This window comes from Ambystoma mexicanum, chromosome 5q (assembly GCF_040938575.1).
Source record: "Ambystoma mexicanum isolate Mex_15411 chromosome 5q, UKY_AmexF1_1, whole genome shotgun sequence".
Taxonomy (NCBI): Eukaryota; Metazoa; Chordata; class Amphibia; order Caudata; family Ambystomatidae; genus Ambystoma; species Ambystoma mexicanum.
The window spans coordinates 1077353226-1077375865 of record NC_090933.1 but is presented as its reverse complement, the minus strand read 5'-3'; the positions used below and the strand labels follow the sequence as shown (position 1 = coordinate 1077375865).

Below are 22640 nucleotides of genomic sequence, written 5' to 3'. Positions count from 1 at the left end.
CCCCCAACTGGGATGGGCACTAAAGGTGCCACATTTTTGGCTCCACTCTTGCCAGAAGCCTGACCAGTGTGGCAGCTCTTACAGAATGTGTCTACATCAGCCCCTATCTTGGGCCAGTAGAAATACATAGATAAACTCTCTTTGGTCCTCTTGAAACTCAAGTGGCCAGCCAGAGGGCTCTCATGGGTTAACTGTAAGAACTGGTCTCACCTGCTGGGGCACTACAATCCTCCTGTGGTCTCCTGGGGTAGATTCGGTAGGTTCACTGTAACAGAGGCCATCCTCCCAGTAAAGCCTATGCATCCTGGCTCTTGCCCTTCCAGCTGGGAAGAGTCTGTTGGCGAAGACCTTCTAAAGAGGGATACTCTTTGACCTCTGCTGAGGTCTCCCTTAGAGGGTCCACCTTCTGTAAGTAAATTCTGCAGCTCAGGATGGTCTTTAGGAACCAGATCTCCAACATAGGGAAGGTTTTCTTCCAGCTCTTTCACCAGTAGCTGACTCTTCTGAGTTTGGTTGGTCTTCCCACTCGGCCTCAGCTGGGTAAGGGGTCACTGGGGTGACCTGGGACTGTATTCTCTGGGATGTCCTTGCCATTTGAACAGGTTTAGGTGTATTACCTTTCTTTCTCCCAGAGATCTTGGGTTTCCCCTTTGTCTATTTCATTACCTTGAAAATAGAAGGGTGTTCTTCCTGTGGACTGGGGGGGTAAGAGGAATCTCCTTAACCTCCCACTGAGTCATCCAAATGTGCCTCTGGCCAATCTTGATTGCTCCTGCTTGCTCCTACTGGGAGGCCTGGGGGTACTAGATACAACTCCAAGAGTTTTCAAATCGTTCCCCAACATGACTGTTCCTGGCACTTCATTCTGTACACTGACAGGTATTCTAACAGTCATATTATTGCACTAGATGAGAGCTGGCAGAATAGGAACCATTTGGATTGGGCCTCCAGCAAGTTTAGTTAGGCCTTTGGGTGACTTGGCTACATCCTCAGCTTTGATAAAAAGGTTCACCAAACACTGTAATGCTCGCCCCAGTGTCTCTAATGGCAGGAGGTGGGAGGTCTCCTGACCATTTACAAGTACACTGTCCTTCTCTTTTCAGGTATGGAGTTGTACACATCCACATTTTGTTGTTCCCCCATACCCAGGGACACTTAAGCCAGTAATTGAAAGTTACCATTTGCCATATGAACTTCTCCATCAGGGATGAAGGGTAAGGAGGCAGTCTGGACCCTTGAAGGTTTACCCTTGCATCTGGGATCCCTTTTTACATGATCAGTAGACCCGCATACAAAACATTTCCCAAATGTTCTCTGGAATGGGGGTTTCTGCTGACCTCCCTCTGGTTTGGCACTAGAGGTTTCACTAGACTTTCCATAGGACTTACCCTTATTATGTGTGGCCCTCTTTTGGATGGTTGGAATTAGAATTCTCTTTTCCATCTTGTGCAGCTTCCCCACATCCTTTTTGTGAGTTGCCTCAGAGTCCTTGTGAGTGGCTCTGTTGGCTACCTACAAGTCAGCAGCCTGAACCGGAGACTTCTAGCCCTTTAAGATGAGGTAGCGATACCCTTGAGATGGATGGGGATGCAGAAATTATTCAAACCTCGATAATAGAAACAACTCAGGTAGTTGGCAAAAGGATAACTGTTTTAATATCAATTATCTAAAACGGGAGTACAACGGACATCAACATAAGAACTTTTCACATGCAAACATTTCCGTCGCAGACTTTTCCTGGTCAGAAAAATCCTGCAGATCCGGGTAATGTATCCCATATATAGGCTCATGCTGCAATAAAGCTAGCCTTAAGAATACTTTGTCTGCTTGCATTTCTTTTGCATCTGTAACACGTGTAAACTGGGTTGATAGCTTCATCCATTCTATAGTATAAGTTTCTTCATCTTGATCCCAAGAGGCCACTTATATTCGACACTTTCTCGATGCCTTATAGAATATCTGCATTCTTTGGTCTCTGCATCTTTTATGCATGTCAGCTTGACTCTGCATGACGTCCCCATTCGTCTTGGCCATTCGTTTGCTCTGCTTCTCACGGGATTTCATTCAAATGGCCATCATACTGTCTCGTATGCAGGTATGGTTTCGTCAATGGGAACCTTGCTTCCAGGATTCTCCCTGGTATTTGTATTTTCACTGGTACTGCACGTCTCACACTCTGGTTCCCAACATATAGGCAAGATGGGTGAGGTGATTGAGGTGGGGGGGTACTTGGATACTTCTCTACAAGCCTGTGCTAACCTTTTGGGATCAATCTCTCTTGAGTCAGCCAAGTGCTGTCTCCGCCCAGGAGAGCAGGCATCAAAAATAGATTATAACAAAAACAGATTTCTCATTCCTTCAAAGATGTTCACTCTGTAACCCTTAACCCAACCATCTATGTTCTTAACACTCACATACCCAGGTAGCCCAAGGGGTGCCATCAGGCTTGAGGGTCCTAAACCTCTTAAGGTACTGGGCAGGAGTGTTCCCAAATCTGGCTATTAAGGCCAGCTTCACGGATTCAAAAGCCTTTCTCTCATTGGCATCCAACGCCATTACAACATCACAGCCTTTCAGGGGGACCCTAGACATGAGCCAATGGATTACATCATACCCACTGATTCCTTGAAGGCCATAGGTGTATTCAAATGTACCCAGCCAATCCAACACATCAAGTTTTGATTCATAGATGCACACTGGTTCTTTGGGCAGGTGAGGTCTATTGGGATTTGCAGACCTAGAGAACCCTGGAAGGGAAGTAGATTCAAGAGACAGTCTTTTCATATCTAGTTCATGTTGCATTTCCAACTTCCTGAGTTTTATGTCTTGATGTTTGGCTTCAGCTTGAGCGATCAACTCTTTGAACTCCAATCTCATTATCTCAAGAGAAACATATTCTGGGCTTAACATTGGACTTTGTGGGGGTCCCAGTGGAAATAGGCTGAGGCAGAAGGGCAGGCTCGCCTCCCTTCTCGAGCGCTTCGCTCCTCTGCCTCCAAATCCCTTGGTCAGTCGTTTTTCAAAGAAATTAGCTGGGGGTAGATCTGTCTTCGGCTGGCGCCTCCTTCTGGAACAGCCTCCCTGCCACTCTAAAACTTGAGGAGAACCATCTCTGGTTCCGGAAGCACCTCCAGACCTTCCGCTTTGCTTCTGCCTCCCCCCCACCCTCCTACTAATCTGTTCTCTCTTGGCACCTGGCCACCCTATCCTCCAGGCCCAGATTCCTGCTCACCCTACGACCCTCCCACACTGCCTCCGGGCCACCCCTTGCACTGGGGTCTGTATCTGTACCCATACAGCCCCCCTTTTTTTCATCCTGCACTTATCTGACCTACCCTGTCTGCTGCCTTAAACTAAGCACTTGCCACTTGCTGGCTGCACTACTTTTTGTTGCTTTTATTATTTATTCTGTTCTCCTTTTGCTCCGCACTTTCCACTTCTCCCCCCTTCCTTGCACTTCTACCCCCTCCCATGCACTTGCGCATTCTCACTGTCACTGGGCCTAGTAAGATCATTGTTTTGTTCTTCCCTTCCCTTGCCTCGTCGCGCTCTGAAACACTTGTGTATGAGAGCGATAGAAATAAAATATCAATTCAATTAAATTCCCTTTCTGAGACTCCTCTACCTCCTCTTGCTGATTGGCATAGACGCTAAACTGTCATCGTTCTCATCATTTTCCACATTACTTTGGCTAGTTGGTGTTACAGGCCTACTAACCAAACTTTGGTGATTCAACAACCTTGCAATTAATTCACATTGCTTTACTCTTACAAGCAGACCTCTGGCTTTGCACATGTCTATTCGTTGATCTACTGTCAGAATAACAAGGGCTGACACATATAAATTATCCATATTTGGCATTTTACAATTGCTTCTCTTTTTGATGGAGCTTGGCCTTGTGGCTGGTTTAGTTGGACACGAGTACGGCAAATACTCAATGTAACCACTCGACACAAATCCTCACCGCCTGCCGCCAGTGTTAGGCAAGATTGTATGCAGTAACCCTGTGGGAGGCCATACCAGTCTTGTCCTCTTGGTATTAGGTAACCCACCTATTGGTATAGTTCTGTACTACACAAGTTGGTAGAGTGACTGAGCAGCCACGCTCATCTCAAGAGGGGTAATTGTGAGCTATAGAGCTGTAGCATCGAAATCCACACATACAAGTATGCAACACTTTACACTCCAGGTTTTTCCGTTTATTTAATGGGCGGTTTTTGAAATGAGCATTCTTTAAAAAGGGCAATGTGCAACAATAAAAATACACTTCATAACACGTTCTCAGAATCAAGATCAGCAAGTAGATTTGAGATGCTTCATACACGTCTACACCCTGAGATTACTTCAGTTACTAGGACAGTATTGGCATTTATATATCACTTTTGCACTTGGTAAAATTCTGAAGTTGTGGTAAAGGAAAAGTTTGGAGAAGAGGTAAAAGGTTAACAGATTCTCAGAGCATGTGAGCACTTTTCAATCTCCCAATGAAGTCTAGATCCAACCTTTCCCAGCAATACTTGTTAAACCAATGTACCACCTTTGAGGGACAGTTGGAATCAGTCAGTGGGTCAGAAGAGTCTGCAGGGAGCCAGGATAGCCAGTCAATTTGAACAATGTCTATGGAACTCAGGAACTTCTTAGATGGCACAAAGTCTTGCACAGATTTAGAGAGTTTGTAGAAAATCACTGTTGGGCCGCAAGCTGTTAGGCTTGTGAGGGGTGGAGCTGAGATCATCTCTGCAAAAAGCAGCTACTGCAAGCTCAAGTGAGATAATGCAAGCTACAGACAAGAGCTAAGTACCCCTTAGTCAGCACAGTACCTTAGGTTAGAAGAAGAGGATGCAGTGTTGCAGATCCTGGGTTCCGGGACCTCAGTCGTGGGGACAAGAGGGAGGGCATCGAAGACTCCTACACTGCAGTTCTAAGGTCAGCGGCTACGGGCTCTTTTCAGTTCAGCAGCACTTCGCGGTTTCAGCTAACGGCAAATAGCACCACCGCTTACCTTGGACGCTTGATGGGCTTACTTCACGCCTTGAGTCCAGCACTCTAGTGAGGCGACTTGAGCTCGCGTTGTCCTGCTTCGGGAGGGTTGCCAGGATCTTCCTGGATTTTGGTCCGGCTTAAAGACATTGCACTCGACTATGGATTTCTCGACCCCTGGCACTCTTTTCCAACAGCAGCAAAGAAGTCCAGAGTTCATCTTGGGGTTAGTTGGTCCCACCAACCCAAGGGAAGAAGTCATCCGTTCCTGGGCTTCTCTAGTCGATTTGGAATTGGAGCTTCAGCACAGCAGCAGGGCTTCACCGGTCAGTTCAACGGTCCAGGAGTATGTAGCAAGCTTCTCTTCACGATTCCTTTGTCGGATGTTTCGTCCAGTGGTCTACTCTGCCTTCAGTTCAAGAAGCCTCGCCTTTTATGCAGGTTTCTCCCATTCATGCACAGCCTATCTGTCACTCACACAGCAGGGTGGCTGTCCTGCAAGGCCAGCCAGCCAACAAATCAGCACTGGGTGCATTTATGTAACCAAGGAGCCTAGGACGGAGTTTCAGGTACCTCCTTCGCTTCCTGCCAGACACACTGGAGCCAGAGGCGGGTTTCAGTACTGAAGCCTGCCAAAGGAAAACAAACAAAAGGGTTAAACCTGGTTTGGCGCACAGATTAAACCCCAAGAAAGACCTTAAAAGCAAGAAATAGTGAAAAAGGACGACCAAGGCCATTCTGACACAATGGTCACCCATGGGTGCTATACTGCTGCTGAGAATTCAGCCTGCGGTAGAAAAGTACAATGGTAAGAAAATTAAACAACTGCCACCAGCCATTTAAAGTAGTAATGGTTACATAACAAATGTTACATGAGTAAGTAGGAAAAGGGGCTACTAAGTAACCCCCAGTTCTTCCACATAAAATGGGGTGTGCTGGACCTACATAGGAAAAAAGGTAAGTGAAGTCAATTTCACTTTACTATTCTTCGGAACAGTAGTTCACCCAATAAAAGGTATCTAAACCTCATGAGAAATCTAAAGGACTTCTGTGGCGCTGCACTGAAGGTGCTGTGCGTCACAATACAAAAGGTAGATGCCTATGTAGTTTGTCAGACTCCAAAAACGCAGAGTCCACATTATATCAAAAATACATGCTGAGAAAAAGGTCTCACTCTAGGGTAGAAATTAAAAAGTCCTAAAATCCAGCAAAAGAGCTGGGGTCTCTAAGTTTGAAGGCAATTAGCACTGAACTGAGAATTCTCCCTAACACTGACCTACAGCCCTCTCTCCCTCCTAAACTAAGCCTGGCTGGTCTGTACATGCTACCGCATTTCAGGTGGCACAGACTTCTACGAAGAGTTGGAGATTCTGTGTTGCCTAAATGGTCTTGTTTTATGATATTTTATTAGTATCGCGCTCGTACACAAGTGTTTTAGAGCACGACTATGAAGCCTTTAGTTGGACTTTAGAAAAACTGTCCCTAGCACCCTACCAAAGTAATTGTAAACTCTCTGGCTTCTTACTCAGTTTCCCCCAAAATTTCCCGTATAATGCACTATTTTAACCCAGTGTTAAAAAAAAAAAAAAAAAAAAAAGTGGTGTGGGTTGGATTGGCCTCCCTTGCTACACTTGGTTGCTCTGGCATATTTGAGTGAACTATTTATGCGCCTTCAATTAAATTTCACCAACTGCCACTGGATTTAAAGTAACCATTACTAGTAATTATAGGACAGCATGTCTATGCCAGTAATGGTCACTTTAAATCACATGCACGAAGCTGCAGCCACAACCGATCCATGCCTCCTGCACGCAATTTACACGCTCCATTACTGGCATGAATAGGTTGTGGCTGCAGCCTTCTGGAAATGGTATAAAGCGTGTGTATGTAGTGTACTGTTGATGACTTGGCATTTACCTGATATTTTTTTTGTTACCCGATAGAACAAACTGTACATTGTATGGCTTTTTACCTAATTCTTACAAATTGTGCTGCACAATGCAACAATTCCGTACATTTAAAAATAAATCTTCATTCTTTTGGGCTCCCTCACTGTGCTTGTTTGCTCGGTCCAATTTGAGGAAAATGTAGGATCCACTTGAAACAAACTAATCAGCGAGGGCTTACTCATGAAACTGGGTGCTCCTTTAGGAGCTATGCGCGCCCCCACCCCGGCACCAAAAGCTGCCTCTGCCACTGCATCAGTGTGGTTTGTCTTGACGTGTAGACTCATTGTACCTTTTGTCAGCCTGCTACCCCTACCTGACGGTTTATTCTTGTTGCTCTATCCACATGATCTACCTTGAAAGGTTTGGCTTCCTTTTCTTGTCAGGTGTTAACCTTCCCGTATGATTGGTGATTGTAGCATCATCAACATAGGGTTGAACAAAAACTGCCTTTAACAAAGGTGTTTGGATTAAAGCTTGCCTAAAGTAGCTGCGATCATAAAAGGATGATGGTACATGAAGTTTAATGCACTAAGTAATCGTGATCTTTAAGATCAAGAACTGGAACAGCATCTGTGATCAATGAGATCCTAGTGCTGCATCATTTGGAGCTCTGCAAAGAATGGTCCCTGCAGCATGCAATGCGCATTTTGACTGAGAAATGTACAAGAAAAAGCTTTATATTGATCTTAATTTTTTTGGCTAGAACACAGCAACGAAATACAAAATTAGGGTGCACAAGTAGAAAGCTAATGTTGTTTTCCCCCTAAATTAAATAAATGGGCTATTTTTCATTTTAAGGCTCGAAAAGAAATTCTCAAGATTCATACAAGAGACTGGGACCCTAAACTTTCGGACCTCTTTATACAAGAGCTGGCAGAAAAGTGTGTAGGTGAGAGACATTTTTTCATTTTCGTTGACTCTTTGGTTTTGAGCATTGAGTGGTGTGAACACCTAATGCATTTTCTTTTATTTGCTAATAGATCGTTGTGGTAGAATGTTTGTTTTTGTTGCCTTGAAAATGTGATTGAATTCATTCTGTGTGCACTTTGATTTTCATGCTTTCATTTGTGTGTGTGTGTACTCCTCTGCTCCTGTCCGAACTGGGCAGCCTTGCTTAATGCCCTCTTTTAGAAGTGTCACTTTGTGTAATGTAAAAGGAAAATGTCCTGGCTTATGTCAACATGACAGGTGTGATTTTTTTTATTTAAATTTTTGTTGAATTTTTTTTTTTATTCATTAAATGCAAGGTTTCACATCTCGTGCTACACCACTGGTATTCAAACCTTTTCATACTGAGTCCCCCTCCCCTGCTAGGGGACTCCAGGAGCTTTAAAATATAAGCAGATGTTCTGGTGTGGGACTACACAAGACTAATCATCTTGGTATTGGATATCCCACTTTTTAATAGGGGCCTGTACTACACAAGGTGGTGTGTGACTGAGCAGCCAGGCCTATCTTAAGAGGGGTAATGTGAACTGTAGATATGTACAATTGAAATCATTAAGTACAAGTGTGTATATATATATATATATATATATATCTCTTTCTTTAGGTTTAAATAAGCATTCTTTAAAAGAGTTAACTGCTAGTAACATTCAATCAGATTCAGTTTCTCAAAGACACAAGTTGGTAAAGACTTTTCTTATGATAACATGTTCCAGCACATGGTGACTTCAGTAAAGGTCAGTATTGCACTTACTGTTGTTACCAATTCAGTTATTGAGTTGTTAAAGGAAAGGATGGAATAAGATTTATAACATACTTTCAACAGTTTGTAAAATAATTACAATCTCCTAAATGGAGGCAATAGACTTTTATCCCAGCAATAATTGTCAACCATTAAAACCTATGAGGGAACAAGTACTACCAAAGCCTATAGGTTCACAAGAGTGCCTTTAGGGAGCCAGAACAGCCAAAGTGAATGGACAAAGTCAACAGTTCTGATGCCCTTCTTAATAGATAACGTCTTGACAAAGTTAAGAAAAAATCACTAACTCAAGTGAGCTACTTTGTAGAGAACACAATCTGTTGGGCCAGTGCCGGTGAGTTGAGAAACTCCCAGGAAGCACAATTTATGGATAAAAGGTGAATACCCCAAGCCCCACAGTACCTGTGGTTTGAAGGAAGTTGTTCCAGCTGGATTACTCCCCTTACAACAGCTTGGCAGACCCTTGTTCCTGGACCTTGGTCATGGTGACGAAAGGGTGGACGTCTGGCAGGCTCCTGCAGCAGTACTCTGGAGAGGGACTCCCCAGCAGTGGATTTACTCTTGTTTCAGCTGCACTTGACTGTTTTGGCAACTTTCCTCTGCACCAATGAAGAAATAAAAGCTCCGGTTTTAAGTGGCTTGCTCCCTCGGTCCTGGACTCTGGATCAAGATTTTCTGCTTCTGTAGGGTCCTCTGGTGGCCCACGAAGATTAGAGTGGATTCAGGCTTTGCAAGACGATGCACTCATCAATGGTCGTAGGACCTCTGGCATTGGGCTTCTGCAGCTCTGGTGAGGCACAGCAAGTTGGGCGTTGCACCAAATGGAAGATTGTCTTGAGGCTAGTTGGTCCACCCAGCCTAAGGGAGGAAGTTGTCCTGTGCGGGTCTTCCCAGTCGAACTGTGTAGCTCAGCTGCAGGGCTTACTGGGCACTTTACGGTCCAAGAGGGTGCTGCTGGCATCTCTTCACGTCTTCTGCTTCGTATGTTGCTCTCCAGTGGTGGACTCTGCCTCTAGTCCCAAAAACCTCGCCTTTTATGCAAGTTTCCCATTCATTCACAGTCTAGGCTGTCAATCACATAGTCATTAGCCACTGGGTTCACTCGGGTACTCCTAGAGACAAAGGACCGTGAAGTTTTGGGACCCTCCCTCACTTCCTGCCTTTCCAAACACACTGGAGTCTGGGCGGGCTTCAGGGCTGAAGCCCGCCAAAGGCAAAACACACAAAGGATTCAAACATGCTTCAACTAACAGGGTAAAAGCCAAGAAGGAACTAACAAACCGTAAACGGCGAAAGAAGACGTGGGCCATTTTTGAAAAAATGGTCATCTGTGGGTGTTATATTGCAGCTGAGGGTTCAGCCTGCTGTAAAAAATGCGCACTGGTAGTAAAAGTAAACCATTGCCACCAGCCATTTAGTGTATGTTAGTGTAACAAAAAATGTCACATGAGAAGTGAGATGGGGAATACTCTTGCGTCCCGTCCCCTTTTCTCCATACTATAAGGGCGTCTCTTCCAAGGGACGGGAGACGGAACAAAAAACCTTCTTCCCCTTTAAATTAAGAAGGGTGCGGCCCAGGGAGCATGAGCTGCCCTGACTCTGCCCTCCGGCGCCACACCCCAGTCCCCTTTTCCGTGCCGACGGGAACAAGCTGAATTCACCAGTGCTCCTTTGGCCATGTAATTCTACGCGCGGATACTTCTTCTCTTTGTCTTTAGTCTTTGTCATTCAGGTACTCGGTCCTCAGGCGTCGCGCTTCTCCCCGGCGCATGTCGACTTCTGCAGGGTTCAGCAGGTGTCCAGCCCGCAACAGGCTCTTCCCAACTTCAGACCCCCACGCCCTCTGCCTAGGTTGCCTTGGCCCAGACCACGGTTGGCAAGCTTGTTCAGCGTGTGGCTCGCTGTCCTCAAAAGCGCTGAAGAACAGACTAGCCAGGTGGAGGCTGCTACTTCGTGAAACATCGAGCCAAGCCCAAGGTAGGGCCGATATTCTCCATCGCACCCACAACGGAGACTCCATCCCAGGGACTCTTGCGTGGGAGGGACTGGTCAGGTCTTTATATACCAGCACGTGCACCAAGGCTGCTGCAGATACTGGCCTGCGGATCGAGGGATCCTAGAGTCCTCCCGGTGACAGTGTTGAGGGACCGGAATGTCTTTTGCCGGGTCTTCCCCCGAGGGGCTCCGTCCTTTTACTGGCACCATGGCCGAGGGGGCTACACCTTAATACTGGCAAAACGTCCGAGTGGGGGCGCCTAAACGCAGTTCTACCAACCCCCAGGTCGAGGTTGCCACACCTACTGGGCCTAGGCAAATGCAAGAGTCTTGGACGCGGCCGGTCCCAGTGGGTTGAGCAACACGTCGCAGGCAGCTTGACAAAATGGCCGCCGTGCCAGACGGAGGCACCTGTCTGATGCCATTCCACGAATTCGCCGAAGAACGAGTGTCCAGGTGGGACTGGCCTCAACCAGGTACATGGCCTTACCCCTCTTTTGCACAGGGCAGCTTTCCTTTGCGTCCATATGGGCAGGGTATGCAGCGGCTCCAGCAGCTCCCTGCCACCCCGTCGGCACCCCCTGCCACCCCGTCGGCACCCCCTGCCACCTCCTTGGTCAGTGAAGAGGTCTTCTTCGAGAGCTTCCTCGGCCTCGTGAAGTGACCTCAGATGTGGTTTATCCTCAAAGACGCCATCAGAGAAGTCCTTCCCACAATGCTAGCGGCACCCAGACGCCTCCGTCGGCGCCTCAGGTCCCGGCGGAGCCACCTCTTCTGGCTCCCCAGCTGAATCCTCAGGCGGCTCCGTACCAGCCTCCGACTGTGGGTCCTGTACCTGTGTTAGGGAGAATTCTCTGTTTAGGCTGAATTTCCCTACCTAGTGAGTCCCCCAGCAGCTTTGCTGGATTTCTGGGGTTTAATTTTTTTCTCCTGCCAAGAGTGAGACTCTTTTACCCTCACTCTTGGACATGTTGAAGTGTGTTTTCTTGGTTAAACCTTGTGTTGAATGGGCTATGGGGTCTTTTACTCCATAGGGCCTCATGTATTTTTGTGATGTGGGTCACACAGCACCCTCTGTGCCGTGACCCAGGGGTGTCCTAGGGACTCCCCAACATAGACTCCATACCCTGGGACTGACTACTGTCTCCCAGGGCATGTAAAGTCACCAAAGACTTTGCTAGTCTTGAATCCTGAACAGAACCAGTACAAACCATCATATTGTGGACGTACTGGCTGGGGCAATTCGATTGCCCCAGGGTCTGTTAGTCGAGGGGGCACGTCTCCGTCCCCCCTGATCGAGTTTTGGCTGGTGGCAGTGGAAACTACTTTTTATATTCGACCGCGAATATTTCCCTATGGGATTTCCCATTGTTTTAGGCTAACACATTTAATTATTTATTTACGGTAGCCTTAAACATACCGCCGGTTTATATATTTATTTTTATAACTCCGGTTGGGACTTTTTGCCAAAACTTGATTCTAAAATGGCGTTGGTGTTCGCCTCTGTAACTCTGACCCAAAGTGGAGCCCTTTGTTCCACTTTTGGCGGGCTTCTCCACAGAAGCCCTCCAAAGTGGTGCCACTCTGTCTGGGGTACTTAGGAGGGGTGGAGGGGGATTTAGGCACCCTGGACTGAGTTACCTTGGTAACTCAAGTCGCACTCCGTCCTGATTGGCCCAAGTGGTGAGCCGCCCGGCTCACCACTTAGCATGTTTGAGTGACAGCTAGGCTGGGTGAATGGGGGTTTGCTGCATAAAAGCAGGGCTTTGGGGACTGGGACTTCAGAAGTCGCCACAGGACCAAGAATCCGACGAGGGAAGAGCTGAGCCGACCTGCTTCGACGACACCACCCGGTGGAGCCCTGCTGAACCGTCTCACCACTTTTTCCCGACGACCGAGGAGAACTCTTAACGGAGTGGCTCCTTCCCTTGACTGGTGGGGACAACCAGTTTTCGCCTTCTTTCCGTCCTTTTGAGGTATCTCGTGGCCGCCTTGCCTGTGCCAAGCACCCCGGCATCCGGAATACCACACTTTACCCCCATACCGCGAAAGTCGGTACCAACCCTTGAACCGGAGGACTCCGCGGCTGGTTTCTTCCCGGGCAGTGCTACGACCTTTCTCTTCTGCTCTTCAGCGAGATATTCTTCTCCCCTGACCGACGTCGAGCCTTGCTGTCGCTGCCTGGAACAACTGCCCCCGCTGGAGGATCCTTTCCGCTTAAGGTACTGTGTTCCGCCTGGCTTCCCTTGCTACCGACTGTACGGGGTAGATTTAGTCCCCGGCTTTCGAACCTGGGAGTGCCTGGGACACTTTGGCTAAACTTTCTGAGCCACTCTAAACTCTTTTTGACTCTTTGCAAGACTTTGAATCTCTAACTAACAGTGTGATCTTGGGCACATTTTCGCTCCGGCTACTCTAAGAGTGGGCCCTGCCTAGTGACTTTTGCTCACCTGTGACTTTATTCTTCTTTAAGCCTATTGCAAGTGTTCTGGACCTTAGAGTGGTGTGTCTAACCTATTTCTGCTTTTTCTCTCCCTTTCTTGGAAACTACTAGAGTGTCATCTAACGTTAAGCACTCACCTCTGTTTTAATTAAGTGGTGTTAACCTAGAGTTGTCTAGATAGGAGAAAGGATTGAATTTACTTTCAGTATAACTGTGTTGAAGTGCTTTTACTATATTTTTGCTAGAGTGTTTTTAACTTATGTGTATTTTAAATAAATAACTATATACTTTTGAAACCAAGCTCTGGTCAGTGTTTGCTTGTGCTATTGTGTTTTGGTACATATTGTGTATACTTTACATACTGCCTAACTCTTCTTGAGAGAAGTCTGACTGCTCAGCCACAGCTACCAGGTAAATCTGGGTGGTACAGACTGCTACCAAAGGGGTTTACTGCTCTACCTGTAGTCTTAAATCTTTTGCAGTGTTCCCCAAGGGAACTGCACAGGTTTCTGCCTAACACTGGTGTACAGCGGTGGGATTTGTATTGAGTATACATTTTATTGTGCTTTAGATACCTTAGTGCAACTAACCACAAAGCTTAGCACTGAAAAAGTAAAACCTCTAACATGTCAGTTATAGAAAGCTATAGTCAAGAGTCCCTTGCAGCCAAAACTGCTGATTGTTTAAGAGTGCTCTGTAAACATAAGGATCTCCTGACTAAGGGCAAGAAAATGGAGCTGATTGAAAGATTGTTAGCTAACCAAAGTCTGGGTGATGGTTCAGAGGAACCTACCACTCCAGCAACTGTAGATGACAGTGTTGAAGTTAACATGGAACAAAATGTTGATGTTTCTGAGGAAGAGTCAGAAGAGGAGGGTGAGGCTGTTGTAACTGTCCCCCCTAGGCCTCTGCCTGCTCTACCTGCTGTGCCTACTGGACCTTTACCAGGTCCCACATTTAGTCCCCAGTACTTTGAACTAGAGAAAATGAAGCTAGAATTGGAGTATAAGAAACTGAATGCTCAAACTGACAAAGAACTAAGGCTAAGGGAAATGGAGCTCAAGTATGACTTAGAAATGAAGAAATTATCTGTTGAGAATGTTTCTCTCTCTGGCTCCTCTAGAAGTTCCAGTCCTAAAAGACCCCGGATGCCTAAAGAATTGGTTGGTATGTATGAGCCTAAGTTGGATGTGTTGGATTGGTTGTCTCTGTTTGAATATAATCATGGGCTCCAGAACATCACAGGAAATGACTTACTCACCTGGTTGTTCTCTAGGCTTCCCCCTGTTGCAACTGATGTGGTAATGGAGATGGGGGAGGAGGATAGGAAGGACTATGAATGTGTGAAACTAGCTTTGATAGCTAGGTTTGGGAAGACCCCTTCCCAGTATCTTAAGAGGTTTAGGAGCCTCAAAAAGCATGATGGTACCCCTTGGGCTACCTGGGTGAGTGAATGTTTGAAAAACTTAGAGGGATGGATTAAGGGTTACAAGGTGAACACTTATGAAGGTATGAAGAATTTGTTTATGTTGGAGACTATTTATGATGCCTGCTCTCCTGAGCTCAGACAACACTTGGCTGATTCCAAGGAATTAGATTCCCGGAAACTAGCTAAGGCTGCTGACTTGTGGGTTGCCAACAGGGCCACTCACAAGGATTCTGGGGTAACTCAGAAGAAGGATGGGGAGAAACAGCCTAAAAAAGACTCCAAAGAGAATTCTAATAATTCCTATCCCAAAGAGGGCCCCAAACCACAAAATAACCAGGGTAAGCCACATGGGAAACCTAGTCAGGCTACTGTACCTTCTGGCCACAAGCCAGAAGGAGGTCAGAACAAGCCACCCTTCCATAGAGCATTTGGACAATGCTATGTCTGTCAGGGTACTGACCATATCAAAGGAGATCCCAAGTGCAAGGGTAAACCTGCAGGGATCAGCACAGTCTCCTTAGCCTTCACTCCTGAGGATGAAGTACAGATGGCTAGTGCCCACTTTGAACTCTTTGCTGAAGAACCCTTGGGTCTTCAAGCAACTGTAAACTTAGAGCCTATGGGTCTGGTTAGTCCCCAGAATAGGGTTGTGTATAACTCCCTACCTGTTAACTCTAAGGTGTATTATGTGGACAGTGTTCTTGTCAATGGCCAGGATACTCCTGCCAGGAGAGACACTGGGGCCAGCAGAACAGTAGTGGATGAAAGCTTCTTTCAACCTGAAGATGTGGCCAAAGCACCCAAAGGTCCCACTAGGATGTCTGGAGGCCCTGTCCAAATGGTTCCTATTCTACCAGCCCTCATTCAATGTAACAACATGACAGTAAGGATCCCTGTCAGTGTTCAGGCTGAGGTACCTGGGAAGGTCCTGTTAGGGAATGACCTAAGAACTCTAGGAGTAGTGTCACATACCCCCAGGCCTCCCAGTATGGAGAAGCAGAACTTAACCAAATTGGCTAGAAAGGCTACCTTGAAGGACCCTTCTAAGCCTGTGGGACCCTCTACTGAGAACCCCACTACAAGCCCTGGGTTTAGTAAGTTGACCTCTGACCCAGGCACCTTTCCGGATAGTATGCTAGGAACATGGGAGCCCCAACCAAGCTCCATCATTGTTCCCCTAGTCTCAGAGTCTCTGACTCCCCCTGCTTCTGAGGAAGAGGTGGATAGACCAACTAGGCCCCTATCTGGACCCGAGAGAACTGGTAATTCTCAGTGCTGGTGGAAAACCAGAAAAGAAAAGTCTAAGGCCAAAAACCTTCAGACTGTTGGACCTTCTACTGAAGACCCCAACTCAAATCCTAATATTAGGGGGGGAACTCCTAAAATAGGTAAGGGTAGATCTAAGAGGAAGGGGAAGCAGGTACATTGCCTAACCCCAACCCCTCCAACCAAGAGGCCTAAGACCCAACCTGCTCCCACAAGAGAGGTGGTGAGGAACCTTGGAGGCCCCTCTAGATCTAAGGGAATCCTTTATAAGGACCCCTTGAAAAAGCCTAACATAGGTTCAGAAGTTGTACCAACTTCTGAGGGACTGGTCAACCAGATCCCCTATAACAAAAAGACTGATGTTCCTCAAAGGGTCTGTAGGTCCGTTAGCTTACAAAAGAAAACCTTTGAGTTCACCATTGAGCACAGGTCAGGGTGTCACCATCAAAATGCTGATGGACTCTCTAGGATGTATATCATCGACTAGAGGTATGAGGTTCATCCAGGAGTGGATTAAATCCTCCTGTCCCTTAGTCTGGGGGGGGCGAGTGTTAGGGAGAATTCTCTGTTTAGGCTGAATTTCCCTACCTAGTGAGTCCCCCAGCAGCTTTGCTGGATTTCTGGGGTTTAATTTTTTTCTCCTGCCAAGAGTGAGACTCTTTTACCCTCACTCTTGGACATGTTGAAGTGTGTTTTCTTGGTTAAACCTTGTGTTGAATGGGCTATGGGGTCTTTTACTCCATAGGGCCTCATGTATTTTTGTGATGTGGGTCACACAGCACCCTCTGTGCCGTGACCCAGGGGTGTCCTAGGGACTCCCCAACATAGACTCCATACCCTGGGACTGACTACTGTCTCCCAGGGCATGTAAAGTCACCAAAGACTTTGCTAGTCTTGAATCCTGAACAGAACCAGTACAAACCATCATATTGTGGACGTACTGGCTGGGGCAATTCGATTGCCCCAGGGTCTGTTAGTCGAGGGGGCACGTCTCCGTCCCCCCTGATCGAGTTTTGGCTGGTGGCAGTGGAAACTACTTTTTATATTCGACCGCGAATATTTCCCTATGGGATTTCCCATTGTTTTAGGCTAACACATTTAATTATTTATTTACGGTAGCCTTAAACATACCGCCGGTTTATATATTTATTTTTATAACTCCGGTTGGGACTTTTTGCCAAAACTTGATTCTAAAATGGCGTTGGTGTTCGCCTCTGTAACTCTGACCCAAAGTGGAGCCCTTTGTTCCACTTTTGGCGGGCTTCTCCACAGAAGCCCTCCAAAGTGGTGCCACTCTGTCTGGGGTACTTAGGAGGGGTGGAGGGGGATTTAGGCACCCTGGACTGAGTTACCTTGGTAACTCAAGTCGCACTCCGTCCTGATTGGCCCAAGTGGTGAGCCGCCCGGCTCACCACTTAGCATGTTTGAGTGACAGCTAGGCTGGGTGAATGGGGGTTTGCTGCATAAAAGCAGGGCTTTGGGGACTGGGACTTCAGAAGTCGCCACAGGACCAAGAATCCGACGAGGGAAGAGCTGAGCCGACCTGCTTCGACGACACCACCCGGTGGAGCCCTGCTGAACCGTCTCACCACTTTTTCCCGACGACCGAGGAGAACTCTTAACGGAGTGGCTCCTTCCCTTGACTGGTGGGGACAACCAGTTTTCGCCTTCTTTCCGTCCTTTTGAGGTATCTCGTGGCCGCCTTGCCTGTGCCAAGCACCCCGGCATCCGGAATACCACACTTTACCCCCATACCGCGAAAGTCGGTACCAACCCTTGAACCGGAGGACTCCGCGGCTGGTTTCTTCCCGGGCAGTGCTACGACCTTTCTCTTCTGCTCTTCAGCGAGATATTCTTCTCCCCTGACCGACGTCGAGCCTTGCTGTCGCTGCCTGGAACAACTGCCCCCGCTGGAGGATCCTTTCCGCTTAAGGTACTGTGTTCCGCCTGGCTTCCCTTGCTACCGACTGTACGGGGTAGATTTAGTCCCCGGCTTTCGAACCTGGGAGTGCCTGGGACACTTTGGCTAAACTTTCTGAGCCACTCTAAACTCTTTTTGACTCTTTGCAAGACTTTGAATCTCTAACTAACAGTGTGATCTTGGGCACATTTTCGCTCCGGCTACTCTAAGAGTGGGCCCTGCCTAGTGACTTTTGCTCACCTGTGACTTTATTCTTCTTTAAGCCTATTGCAAGTGTTCTGGACCTTAGAGTGGTGTGTCTAACCTATTTCTGCTTTTTCTCTCCCTTTCTTGGAAACTACTAGAGTGTCATCTAACGTTAAGCACTCACCTCTGTTTTAATTAAGTGGTGTTAACCTAGAGTTGTCTAGATAGGAGAAAGGATTGAATTTACTTTCAGTATAACTGTGTTGAAGTGCTTTTACTATATTTTTGCTAGAGTGTTTTTAACTTATGTGTATTTTAAATAAATAACTATATACTTTTGAAACCAAGCTCTGGTCAGTGTTTGCTTGTGCTATTGTGTTTTGGTACATATTGTGTATACTTTACATACTGCCTAACTCTTCTTGAGAGAAGTCTGACTGCTCAGCCACAGCTACCAGGTAAATCTGGGTGGTACAGACTGCTACCAAAGGGGTTTACTGCTCTACCTGTAGTCTTAAATCTTTTGCAGTGTTCCCCAAGGGAACTGCACAGGTTTCTGCCTAACAACCTGTGCCTCCGGTGCCAACTACTCCTCCTCCACAGGATCCCCCAGATCCACAGCATACGGATGAGGAGGATCCAGATGCGCCATCCTCAGCCAGGGCCTTCCACAAACGTCTTGCTGGGCTGGCTGAGTGTCTGGGCCTACCCCATCCCGAGGTCGAGCAGCCGGCAGAGGGGGTTCCGGCGGAAGTCCTCACACGATGCACCTCTGCCAAACCGGGGATTCCTCTGCAGACCGATGTAGTCTCCCTGGCCAAGAAGGGCTGGCTCAAACCCCACTCAGCCCAGCTGGTCAATCGACGCCTAGACGCCAAGTACAGGCAGATGGAGGGGATACACTCTTGCTCCCGGTCCATCCTCAGCCACACCCCTCAGTGATCGCTGCAGCATCACTATACTCCAAGCCTCAGTTGTCCTCAGCCGCCGCCTCTGCGGCACTGCTAGCCAAGGAGGAGATCTTGGAGGCGTACGGCAAGAAACTCTATTCCAATGCGTCCTTACATCTTCGTCAGGCCAACGCAGATGCCATGCTGGCTGTCGCAAACCAAAGATTATTGCGGGAAATTGCAGACTTCCTTCTGGAACTTTTTTGTAGTTCCTACTTTTGGCCTTTTTCTGGTCATTGCCTCTCTGGTTGTTTTCTGGGGTATTTTATTATTAGAGTGCAGGTGACCGAATAGTGGTCTGACTATATGCAGGGTTTGGTTTTGTAGTCCTTAGTTTCAATGTTGGGAATTATCCAATCCAGCTGGTTTCCATTCTCCATGGTAGGGGCTGAATTCAGAACCATGAAGTCTGTAAGGGTTTTTTCCAGAAGTGTGGCTTCTTTATCTCTTCGGTCCCCACGCCATCCGTTAAAATCTCCCAGTATTATTGTGGCAGTGTTTTGCCCTTCAAGGGATTCATTTGCTGTGTTATATCTTCATTGAAGTCGGAGGTTAGTGATGGTGGGGATGTAGAGAAGGACGAAATTAATGCAACTATTAGCAATTGGCGTATGTTTTAGGTGCAGTATTTTGCACACAGCACTTGTAGTAGTAGCTGGAAACATTTTGATGCATTCCTTAACTATCATTGCTGCTCCTCCCCTGTTCCAGCCTCTCTGTCCTTAGGATGCATTACTTAGCCTTGAGGCACTGCTTTTAGGCATGTTGGCCCTATAGGTTCCTGTAACCAGGTCTCGGTAATACAGGCAATGTCTGTCGTCTTGTATGTGCGTGCTTGTTTAGTGATCTTGTGCTTAAAAGGAAAAGTTTCAGTTGTCTAGTTTCTTCCTTAATACTGGACTTCCTGTTAGTATTGGAATTGGCGGTTGTATACTTTGGCATTTTTGGATTAGATTTACGTTTTTTAGAAGGTCTTGAGGTATGGGCTGGCGTGGGTAAGTGACAAAACGTAACCCCTTTTGGTTTGTCTTCTAATGCCAGACGCCCAGCCATGCGCGCATATTCAGTGCGCACCTGTTGTATGAAGTCACATTTTTGGTGTTTCCCATCTACCTCCCTCAATCTTAACCTTGGCAGGTAAGTTTTAGTAGCTGGTGGTGGAGTCTGGTAGCAGAGATCCAGGGCCTCTGGCTGAACGCTGTGGACTTAGAGGACCTGCAGAAGACAGTCAGTCCACAAAGATATGTCAGCACGCAAGGCACACAAGTGATTAAGGATTCACCCTCATACAAGTGATTAAGGTGATCAAAGTTTTTATTTATAGTGAAATTAGCCATATATACACAAGAAAAAAAGGACAACAGATAAAACAATTAATGACTTAACACTATTTACACAAAACAAATCAAACTATCAAGAATTCAGATGAACAATCAAAAAAGAAGGAATTGATAAAACAATAATGCAGAAAAGAACTAAGAGACCTCCAAGTATTCATACACTAAATAAAAACAAACCATGCAGCTAAAGTACTAACTAACGAAGTCCTATTTGATTTTAAATGAAGAGCAAAGATTTATCAGCGAACTTACAGTTGGGAAGAAAAATTGTTTTTGATATTAAGAGAGGCCGACGTGTCCATGCCGCAAGTTCTCCAAATTCCGCAAGTTGCCAAAAAAAAAGTTCTGTCAATTGAACTGGATTGTCAACCTCGAAAAGCTAAGGATGCTGGCTTCAGCAATAGACTTGGGAACCTCGATGCAAAAAAATGGGTGAACTCCAAAAATACTTGTCCAAATATCCCTCGTGGTATCATCGTGATCAATTTATAAGATTTCGCCTAAACCTTTATAATATGAATGAGATTTTGAAGAGAAGAGATCTGGCAACAAAGTCCAACCATTGTCGATGCTGTATGAGTGCTGTGGAATCCATAAAACATCTAGTGAGCGAGTGTTCCAAAATTGCTGTACAGCATTCCTTACATTTGGGCAGTTGTCACCGAAAAATGGCAACATGAATGTATGGTGGAGCGATCTTATTTCTGGAACTAATGCTGAATTAACTTGCTCCACCATTAATTTTATGGACATGATCTTACTAAATGAATAACAGTATCTGTTTTAGATTTTCTTCTTTTACTTTCAGCTTTAGGGCAAATTGATATTGATGGAAACATGTCATGACAAAAAAGGTTTTTCTTTTTCTAAACTGTCAATAAAAAAAAATAGGCCTAACTAGAGGAACGTGCCCTCAAAGCACAGTTTAGCCAAAAAGCACTGAGGCATTATTGACTTTGAGGACTCTTCCCGCCTAAAATGTTAAAACTGCAACAAATTCAAACATCACAAAAGCTTCCTCTCCCGATGATGATCGTTCCCAAAAAATATCGGAGTTGAACCACCTCTCATTGTGAACAAATCTCCGAAAACGAAAGACTTTTAGGGCCACGTTCCGGAACATTGAGAGTAGGTGGTAAAGGGACTGACTTTCTTTATCACACTTGTTACAAATAGCAGTAGGAAAATCCTCTTTCTTATTGCCATGATTTCCCGAGTAGGAAGTAAATTCAACCAAAATCTCAAGAAAAAAGATCCAATATCTGAGTCCGATGACCAATTCAAATAATGGGGCAGACAAGCGGTCTATTGGTCTGATTATGTGAAGCGGAAAGCTTTGCTTGCCTCATCTTGTCTAGTGACTTAATCCAGTCCGCTCGCTGAATACGCATTTTAACTTTTATGGGATTTTGGATAAGTAATTCCACTGAACAATCTGAGGCGACCAAAGTTTCTTGACATCTTACCTCCAAATTACTGAGGAAGATGTTACCACCTCTTTGTCTGGTCAGTGCTACATCTTCCTACAGTAAGCCTTTGGGGTGGGGGGCTTCTAGAATCAGCCTGCATAATGATATCCATATCCACTCCATAATTCCCCTCAGTGAGGTAAGACCTAATTCACACCTTAAACAACTAAAAGGGACACAGTTGGGCCAATTTAACGGCATTTTAAGCAGTTTGGCCACAATTTTATCCCAAACTATGTTGAAAGTTAAGAGATTGGTCTGCAAACCAAACACAATAATCGGAATTACTTTACCGACATAGAACTTGATCATGGGCTGAGTAGAGAACTTACAGAATTTGTAAAGAATCTTTTTCATCTGTGCCCCAGATTGAGAACCTTAAGGTCAATTGATGCAACCACATGGCCCATAGTCGGAGAGGATTAGACATAGCCCCTAGGTGGTAGATCTCAGTTACTACCTCAACAACCCGATTCTCCAACTCCCAAGAGAAAGACTTCACTTTTTGAGATGTTTAAATACAAGAATCTTTACACTTGGCATAATCTGCTAAAGCCGATAGTAGGCGCTGAAGGCCCCCTTCAGTGGGAGCCAAGACTACCACGTCACCGGCGTAACCTAACCATCCAGTTTTTAGATCACCAATTTTTGGGGACACCAGACTATCGTGTAACCACAGTCAGATCTGAGATGAAAAGAATAAACAGAAAAGGGGCAATCGTACACCCCTGGCGGACTTCTCGTTTGATCTTAATTGGGTCCGACAGGGCGCCAGCTCTCGAAAGCCTGACTCGCATAGAGGAGTTATGGTGAAGTTCAATTAGAAAGAACAGGAGGTGAGGTGGGTGCCCCCCAGGTGTTCTGTTTTTTCCAAAGCATATTTCGAGGGGATTTGGTCCCGACGTATTCCGTGCAGGGACTGACGCAGGTCCTCAATTTGGCTATGGCCCAAGAGAATCTAATCTGGCACCATATCGGGAACCATGCCATCATCAGAGCCCTCA

At 46.3% G+C, this 22640-nt stretch overlaps 1 protein-coding gene across 1 annotated transcript in view; it reads left to right on the top strand.

The window, feature by feature from the left end:
- The window catches only part of ATAD2 (ATPase family AAA domain containing 2), a 750324-nt gene that overhangs the window by 398626 nt on the left and 329058 nt on the right, over positions 1-22640 (top strand). Inside the window, exon 15 of the mRNA XM_069621583.1 lies at positions 7728-7818. Coding sequence (XP_069477684.1) covers positions 7728-7818 — 91 coding nt within the window. The remainder of the gene's footprint in view (positions 1-7727; positions 7819-22640) is intronic.